Consider the following 9,578-nt stretch of genomic DNA (forward strand, 5'->3'; position numbering starts at 1 on the left):
TCTCCCTCTACAATTACAAATGATGCTGTCTCAATAGGTGCACCTGTGGGCACTGCAGCTCACTGTCCCTGGTAGAGAATGTCTGTTGTCGGGAAATACCCAAGGTATAGCTATGTAAGCTGTATCATATACTTGATTATTTATGGTTTGCTTTATCAATAAAATGAAACACTGATTTCACATATTGTCTTTCAATATTTTAAGTTCAATGTCATATATTTCAAGTTCAAGCATTTTAAGGACCTTGTACGAACCCTGGAAAAAAACACAACCTCCACATAAATAGTAAATAAATCATCCTAACAAAGTAGTAATAAACAATTCTCATGTTGTAGGTAGTACACAGGTGTGACCAGATTGGTGGAGTGGGCTGTGTAACAGCACATCCAGGCTTTGAGCCTGTAGCTCTGAACCCATATGTGTTACAAGCTGTATATGGCACTTACGTACAGTTATATGGTGAGATGGAAGAGACGGTTACAAACAGGTTAGTTAAATTTTATATAAAAAAATAAATGTATATATATATATATAAAAAATTGAATACTTAATTAAAAACCAATGTATCTTCCACTTCAACATACATGTGCACTACCTGTCTTTCAGCGCTTATAGACACCTTGCATATCGTAATGTCGTTAGGTGGTGTTGGGGGTACCTTGGCCAACACATTCGGGTGGTCATACCTTCTTGCGTTGTGACACGGATCAGGGAAGAGTTTCCTGAAGAAGGCCCATACAGAGGTTTCCTTCCCCCACTGCATTGAATTATTTATATATATATATATATATATATATACAGTAAAAAATGAATTCTAAAGAAGCATTTTTAACTGGAGTAACACACTACACACACACACACACAAAAAAAAAAAAAACTCAAAATGAATATGTATTGTAAGGGGTATACAGTCAAAGACCCAGAACCAGATATGAAGACCCGGAGTCAGAATTATAATTAAAGAAATAATACTGAAGATAGTTTGCAGTTTCATTCATCAAGGTATTTATATAGCACATTTCATACACAATGGTCATTCAAAGTGCGTTACATAGAGGGAATTAAAATAATCAAAATAAATAAGAAAAATTAAAACAGTTTAGAATAAAAATAAACCGTTATCTGAGAATTGTTTTCATGATTATCGAATGTAAATAGTTTTATCTCTAAAAACAGTTTAGCCTATAACGCTAGTATATCGGGCATAGAGTAATGACTAGAGGTGTAACGGTACACAAAAACCACGGTTCGGTATGTACCTCGGTTTTAAAGTCACGGTTCGGAACGTTTTCGATACAGCAGAAAGAAAGAAAGAAATACCAAGAAATTTCCTATTTCTTAAAAGAAAAAATATTTTTTTCTTAACCTTAACAAAGTAAAATCTCAGAGTGCTTTTTCTTGAATGTTGTAGATGACAGACAGGTGTGTCCAAGCTGTCAGAGTGGGTATAACCTCATGTGTTCTTAAAGAACCTTGACCTGTGTCTGCTCACTGCCTCCTCCTTGTCGGGCCGAATAAACTGAGCACAAAGCTTTTCTGGTACAGCCATTTGTCCAGAGAAGTCCAGGTACGGCTGAGGGTCTTCCACCACATGGTGGAACAGCAGCTCCATTAATTTGTCAATGTAGCCTTCAGAAAGAGAATTATTATAATATATATTATATTTTTTTCTGAGATAACTCAGACAAGTATAAGTTACCTGTGGTAGGATTGCTCTTCAGAGCTCTCACTGTAAATTCTCCATGCTTGAATTTCGGGAAAACTATTGAGTATCGCAGATCACCAGCTGCAGTGGATGCCTGTGATCTGCCTGCATTTTCATTATAATGCATCGCAGCAAGCTGTAGTCTGAAAGGGAAAAAAATACATTAATCAAAATTATATTGAAACGATCTCGAACATGACTTAAGTTGACTATAATAAGGTACAAATGTTTTTTTACAGGTTACAAAATTTTTGTGTATTTAGTTAGCAGCACTAAATGCATAATCCATTATCTTGTTTACCTGCACAACATTCCTTTGAAGGAGAACACCACATTTTTAGGTGAGAACTTCAGAATGAGGCTGTGGAAACACTCGATTCCAGAGGTGTGGTATTCCGGACTAATTTTGAGCATGTCTTTAAGAAGACGTGGTGACAACAAAATTGCTGTGAATTTTTCACATGCTGCTGTGCCTAAACAAAAGACTTAAAGTTCTTAATACAACAGTTGATCACAGTGTTTTATCATTTGGATTAACTTTGACTTGATGTAATGAAGATAGTTCAATATAAATCTAGAGAGTGAGTGACGCAACTACAAAATAAAATACATTAGTGTTACAGCTTATCTGTACTTACTTGGTTTGAGCCAGTGTCTTGTCTGATCACCAACCAGAGGCTCGTGAAGACAGGAAGGAAACAGGGTGTTTTCGTGGCAGTGGATGTTCTGAATATGGTTTGCTACAGAGCTCCACTTGGCCACTACCTCCTCCCCAGATGTTGATGTGGTCGCAGACCAATAAAGGTGATTGACCACACTCTTTCTCCACAGCCCCACGTCCTGCAGTCCCTTACCCTTACTAAGGGCATCCATTTTTTTACCAAGCCCTGAACACAAACAATAATAAAAACAATTACTGTAATCAGTGGTTTCCCACTGCACTTTATAGACCAAGGTGGTGGACTAACATTCAGTATAGGCTATATGATAAATATAAAAGGTTGTGATATATTAACCTTTTTGGGGCATCTTAAAAAGTTCACTTTGTGCAATCTTCCAGCGTAATTGTCTACCACTTCAACTGAAAAATGTTCTGTTAGAAATACTGGTACTGTTTTCGTTCTATTCAAAATACTAACCTTTTCCCATATGCCAAGGGTCAAAGTAGTGTCTAATGTCCTTTTTTCGCTCCCTCATGAACTTCTGTACCCCTGTGTGACGATCAGTCACCAAAGACTGGACCACAACACCTCTTTCCTCAAGAAGAGACAGGCTTCTTTCAAATCCCTCCTTCTCCATTCTTTGGCTGTTTCCTACTTCATTGCTCTGCAAACACAAATACTTAAATCAATACAGAGTATGTAGTAAACCACATAATACATTTTTTTCATTGTGTAGTTGTTTACCTGGACTAGTTGGATGTCTATGACCCTATTGGCTTTGAGGTCCATCATGGTGTAGCTGCCGTATTTTGCTGAATGTCCTACAATTGTGTTATTTGCACAAAGACAACATCAATATATATATAAATTCATCGTTATTTGCACAAAGCCAACATCAATATATATATATATATATATTGAGCCAACATCAATATATATATATATAATATTATATAATATAATTAAAGAGTTATTTATTACCAGGTGAATCAGCTCTCATGTCCCCACCAAGAGTCACAGCCCCATCAGCAATGGCATTTTCAATAATGTTATCCTGCTCAATCTTCCACTGCCAGTTTATGGTTGGGATAAGGAGTTTGGCCTGATGCTTGTGGAAGCACGGCTCAGAGATCCCCTGGATTTTGAAGGCATCCAAGAACTAAAAGAAAAAATACATCTTCATATAATAACCTGAGGGGTTACATGCAAATATGACAGCGCTATGTTATTATCTCTCACCTTCGATATCTGGCAAAACGATGAGCCAGTGAACAGAACAGCTGCACAGAGCTGTAGGTTTCCCGCTGGTATATTGTTTACCATTGGCTGGCTCGACCAATCACTGGAGTACTCACAGTAATCGCATTGCTGTTTGACACGGAGAAGTGTCCCAATGGTTGTTTGTGAAACAAACAAACTCCGGGTGCAGACAGGGCATCTTCTAAAAAGCTCCAACAGTTTATCTTCATAAACGATGTACTTAGTCACTTTGTGGGGTAATACTTCATTAAAGACTCTGTAAAAAAAAAAAAAAAATTAAAACAAATTTAAATAAAAGCATAAATAATCATAATTTGGTTATGTAATGTGTATCAGAAATAACTTAATGACAATCAATCAAAAGTATTTAAAAATAGCTAAATTAGACCATTTAAATATAGCCTAACTGAAAAACCTAACGAGACTAAACACATTACCTTGTACAGTTTATGGTGCTCTCACTTCCATCTTGATGGTAGCTGGAGTCATCAGTGGACACCTCACATCTTTTCCTCTTTATTGGTGTCGAGGTTGCCCCGGGACACTCTGTGAAAGGCTCCATCAGTGTGCCTGTGTCACACGACACACTCCTGTTAGGCATTCTGGCCTGGGTGGCTGCACAAATTAATAATAGATTTATTATCAATAAGCAGCAAAAATACAAAACAAAATTATATAATCTTGACTACATGATGAGACATACAAAAGCTCCATATAGTATTCAAAATCACCTTTGCTTCTCCTCATGGGCTTCAAGTTAGCCTGCACACCTGCAGATCTGGAGATGACTGGTTCAGTCTGGCACCCAATTTCTCTGGTCATTTTACGCTAAAAAAGTTTTTTATATTCAGTCATTTTGAGGTAATTTTTCCAGGATTATTATTACTATTACGTTCAGTATATTTTGCTGCTATGTGGAAAAAAATATCCAGTAAATTGTGATTAAAAATATATGCTCACTCACATCATGACGCCGCTGCGGTGGTGGAGTCCATGCAGGACGAGCAGCGTTTGGCACTGCGTCGCTTCTCAGCGCGAGCTGTGTGGAGAAGCCCATTTCCACCTCCATTGCGTTGGAGAAGCAATCCCGCGTAAAATGCAGGTTGCACACTCGAGCGATAGGCGGGAACTCCCGGTCTTCCAGGCCAAGTGCATGCAACCACTGGCGCCTAATTTCCAAGTCTAGTGGAAAGTTATGCAGTCCAGAGGTGCTGTTGCAACCAGCAACACAACACCTACGTACCATCCTGACCACTGTACTAAACACAGATAAAGCTAATGCTAAAAATCTATGCTATTCTAACTGATGCAATACTATGCTAGCCTACTAACTAACTGTGCTTCTAACAATATACTAACAACTATGCTAATTAACTACCTGGCTATACGAAATAATCTAAATAACTATATAAATGCTATGCTAACTAGATGCTAATATATGCTATCCTGATCGTTCTCAATACTCATAAATCCAACTCCTGACTCGCTACAGTAGTTTTGACGGAACCAGATGCTTTTATACCAGGGGCTGCCAAGGGCGTGGTGAGCTCGCACCAAGGGCGTGACAGAGTCGCGTCTGAGAGTTCACTACGTCAGCAAGTACCCCTACTGCAGGAGCTTTCCGTTTAACCTGAAGAGGGCAGCACTCAGACGTTTTTACACCATATATTTGAAAATGAAAACACTTTATACTCGATTGTCAAAAAATGTACTCGAATCAATGAACAGCATTAATGAAGCTCCATTCTACCAGATCATTAACTAAAAAAAGTTGTTTTGGTGTTTAGTTACCCTTTAAGATACAATTAACAAAAAACTACATTTGCTTAAAAAAAAAGGCTTTTTTGTTTTCTGTTTATATAAGAATATAAGAATATTATTCTTCCATCTGCTCCTTTCTGATCGTGGAAATGTAAAGGAAATTTCAAATGAATTGTATGAGATTGGTATAAATAATGCATTTTCATGAAAAGAATAAAAGAATAAAGCTAAAGCTAAAGTTTGAGGTCTCTGTTACCCCTTTTCCAATAAAGCATTTTGAGAGCCAGTTCGGAGCCAGTTTTTTTGTGTTTCGACAACCAAAGAACCGGTTCTCGGCCAGGAAAACTGGTTCCAAAGCGGCACCAACTCTTTGCTGGACTAGAACCGTTCTTTTACCCCTTCATGCTTATGTCGGGGACTGGGGCGGGTTTAGATGTGTTCTAAACATCGTTCCTGACCATAATATAGGGTCGCAAAGCCAGGAGAAACATTTGCAGAAACATGATGGAGTCCGCCTTTGTAATTGTTATGCTTGAAGTTGGCGCAAGCATTTCTATTTATTTTTTATTTTTTATTTTTTTATTGAAAACATAAGCAAAGAAGGAAACAGACACAATAAAGAACAAATAAATGGAAATAAAAAAAGACACAAGACAGGGGTACATAACTAATCAGAACAGATTAAAAGACTTATACATTTCAATTGTTTTTAAAGCCTTCTTGGTACGCGAGTTAGAGATAATCCCAAAGTAATGTTGTACTTGCAAGCGTTTCTAGCTAAGACGTATGGTGACATACATCGTTCCCTGGGCGCTCTAGTCAGTTGAAAAACAAACAGGTTCTGAAAAGGTTCGCAAGTTGAACCAACTCCGAACCAACTTTGAACCAGCACCAGTTCCGAACCAGTTCTTTTTTGGTGGAAAAGGGGTATGTGAAAGTATTAAAGTCGATCCGAACTCCATTAGGTGAGTGGAGAGAAAAAACCTTTGGAGAAACCTGGCTAGGTCAGGGGGCCAGTTCTCCTCTGGTCAACGAACGATCATGGTGTGATTATGATTCAGGCCCAATCAAAAGTCAAAAATCAGATTGTGAATCTTTAGCATTTAAATATTCATCCAGTTAATTTTACTTGAAGTTCAGATTCATCACAACAGGATGGAGAGAAAGCTGGTCATAGGTCTGCAGAGGACTGCTTCTTGCGGTCTTTGCTGAGGATCTGTGCCAATGGCTGTCATATTGACGAGGCCTTCACAGGGAATTGTCTAGTTGACAGGATCTCTGCTGACATTCAGATCATGTCAAGGTGCAGGTCCACCATCTGATCTGGATATGGACCAGATGCGGTTGACAACGGTAACCTTTGGATTAATAGAAACTATAGATGCCATTCTTCTAATGGCCTGCAGTTTATTTTGATATTCTAGGTACTATCAACTAGACAGGATATATACGTGAAGGACTATAATGTGTTAAGAGCTTGTTCAAGTACTGAGGAGCTAAACCTTTTAGTGCTTTGTAAGTAATTAGCAAGATTTTAAAATGTTTAATAGGAAGCTAATGCAGTGTTGACACAGCCAGGCTAATATGGTCATGCTTCCTGGTTATAGTAAAAACAAGAAGAGCTTTACAATAATATAGCCTTGAGGTTATGAACACATGCATTTGTCATTGAGAGCATATGTAGTAATTAAGATATGTTTTATGATGGAAAAAAAAACATTGTTTTAGAGATATTAGAAATGTGGCTTTCAAATGGAAGATTGGTATCAAATAGGACACCCAGGTTGCTAACTGATAACAAGGACTTGACTGAGCAGCCATTAAGTGTTTGACTGTATTCTTCTAAGTTTCTATGTCCGGAGGTTTTTAGTCCAATAATTGTTTCAGAATTAAGAAACAGGAATTTAAAAGTCATACATTTTTTTTGCATTCATTCATCAGCTGTGCATTTCGTTAATTTTGTGATTTGGTCATTTTCGTAAGGGCACGAAGAAATATAGAGCAGAGTATCATCAGCGAAACTAAAGACTAAATAGTGAAAACTAAAGCCTTGCTTCCTAATGATATCTCCCAAATATGGTGAAAAGCAATGGTCCTAGTATTAAGCCTTGTGGTACTCCATACTGAACTTATGATCGATATAACACTTCTTCATTTACTGCTACGAATTGATAACGGTCAGATAAGTATGATTAGAACCATGCCAGTTCAATTTCACTAATGCCAATGCAATTATTGAGTCTATTCAAAAGAATGTCGTGGTTGACTAGTATCAAATGCAGCCCTAAGATCCAGTAACAGTAATAGAGAGATAAAACTATGATAGGATGATAAGAGCAAATCATTTGTAACTCTAATGAAAGCAGTCTCACTATGATACGGTCTAAATCGCAGATATTTCTGGTAACACTTTAGAATACGGTTCCTTCATTAATGAATAACTACACAAGAACTAATGAGTAACAATAACAATCTAGTAACTATTATTAACTAACAAGAAACTCTGATTAACGAACTAGTAAGTAATAGCGCACAGACGAAAGTGGTAGTTCACTATTAAGTAATCAATAACTACTATTTTTTTAATACTTCCCAGAGAACTACTGAAAAAGTTTATTAACAATCTAGCAACTACTATTAAAGGGTTAGTTCACCCAAAAATGAAAATTAAGTCATTAATTACTCACCCCCATGCTGTTCCAACCCCGTAAGACCTTCGTTTATCTTCGGAACACAAATAAAGATATTTTTGATTGAATCTGAGAGCTGGATCACTCTTCCATAGGCTTCCTAAGGGACTGGCTCTTGACGGCCCATAAAGTCATTAAAGAAAAGGTTTAAATATTCCATGTGCCTACAGCGGCTCAATTATAAGTTTATCAAGCGACGAGACTACTTTTTGTGCGAAAAAAACATAAATAACGACTTCATTCCACTATTCCATTACTTCCTTATGGGCGCATGCGCGAGAACTGAGACGAGGACGTTCTCATTCGTCTACTTCTTGTTACCGGCTGCTCACCGCTTAGGAGTTTTACCGCCACCTACCGTATAAAATGATAATCCATATATAAGGCGCTCCGGATTATAAGGAACACTGTCGTTTTTTGAGAAGGTTAAAGGCTTTTAAGTGCACCTTATAGTGCGGAAAATACGCAAATTGAAAAGCGTATGTACAGCGCGCATCTTCCTCTGCTTGTAAACAGAAAGTTTTGCTTCCAGCTATATCAGCACATCATCTTATACGGTAGGGGGCGGTAAAACTCCTAAGCGGTGAGCAGCCGGTAACAAGAAGTAGACGAATGAGAAGAACGTCCTCGTCTCAGTTCTCGCGCATGCGCCCATAAGGAAGTAATGGAATAGTGGAATAAAGTCGTTATTTATGTTTTTTTCGCACAAAACGTATTCTCGTCGCTTGATGAACTTATAATTGAGCCGCTGTAGGCACATGGAATATTTAAACCTTTTCTTTAATGACTTTATGGGCCGTCAAGAGCCAGTCCCTTAGGCAGTCTATGTAGGACTGATCCAGCTATCAGATTCAATCAAAAATATCTTTATTTGTGTTCCGAAGATGAACGAAGGTCTTACGGGGTTGGTACAGCATGGGGGTGAGTAATTCATGACTTAATTTTCATTTTTGGGTGAACTAACCCTTTAACTAAAATAAATTCTTATTAACGAATTAGTAAGTAATAGCTCACAGATGAAAGTGTTACTAGATACTTCTGTGGGAGTTACTAATTATTTGGATTCGTATTATAAAGTGAAGATCATTGGAACTAACTAGTAATTACTCAAGTGTTCCTAAAGACATTTTCTAAAAGTTACTAAAGTTCACCAAAAATCTCAAACGGTTGCACAAATCATGACTAGATCATGTAGTAACACTTGAGTAATTACTAGTTAGTTCCAATGATCTTCACTTTATAATACGAATCCAAATAATTAGTAACTCCCACAGAAGTATCTAGTAACACTTTCATCTGTGAGCTATTACTTACTAATTCGTTAATAAGAATTTATTTTAGTTAATAGTAGTTACTAGATTGTTAATAAACTTTTTCAGTAGTTCTCTGGGAAGTATTAAAAAAAAATAGAAGTTATTACTTAATAGTGAACTACCACTTTCGTCTATGCGCTATTACTTACTAGTTCGTTAATCAGAGTTTCTTGTTAGTTAATAATAG

General features: G+C 37.3%; 1 protein-coding gene across 1 annotated transcript; it reads right to left on the minus strand.

The window, feature by feature from the left end:
• Positions 1-1,041: 1,041 nt before the first annotated feature.
• On the minus strand, positions 1,042-5,425 carry LOC148978413 (uncharacterized). The gene is made up of 11 exons (XM_089133531.1): positions 4,592-5,425; positions 4,359-4,455; positions 4,065-4,242; positions 3,607-3,883; positions 3,349-3,526; positions 3,112-3,188; positions 2,845-3,031; positions 2,344-2,592; positions 2,007-2,178; positions 1,700-1,848; positions 1,042-1,629 (listed from the first exon to the last, which is right to left on the minus strand). The coding sequence occupies exons 1-11, from the start codon at positions 4,871-4,873 to the stop codon at positions 1,454-1,456; spliced, it is 2,022 nt and encodes a 673-aa protein (XP_088989657.1). The 5' UTR covers positions 4,874-5,425; the 3' UTR covers positions 1,042-1,453.
• Between the last annotated feature and the right edge of the window lie 4,153 nt (positions 5,426-9,578).

The sequence above is a fragment of the Pimephales promelas genome, chromosome 7 (genome assembly GCF_988280905.1).
Source record: "Pimephales promelas chromosome 7, fPimPro1.hap1.1, whole genome shotgun sequence".
Lineage (NCBI taxonomy): Eukaryota > Metazoa > Chordata > Actinopteri > Cypriniformes > Leuciscidae > Pimephales > Pimephales promelas.

Coding starts and splice junctions, on each gene's coding strand:
- LOC148978413 (XM_089133531.1), bottom strand. CDS start 4,873: ATGGTACGTAGGTGTTGTGTTGCTGGTTGCAACAGCACCTCTGGACTG. Junction 3,884..4,064: donor AGCACCATAAACTGTACAAG/GTAATGTGTTTA, acceptor TTTTTTTTACAG/AGTCTTTAATGAAGTATTAC. Junction 3,527..3,606: donor CGTTTTGCCAGATATCGAAG/GTGAGAGATAAT, acceptor TTTTTCTTTTAG/TTCTTGGATGCCTTCAAAAT.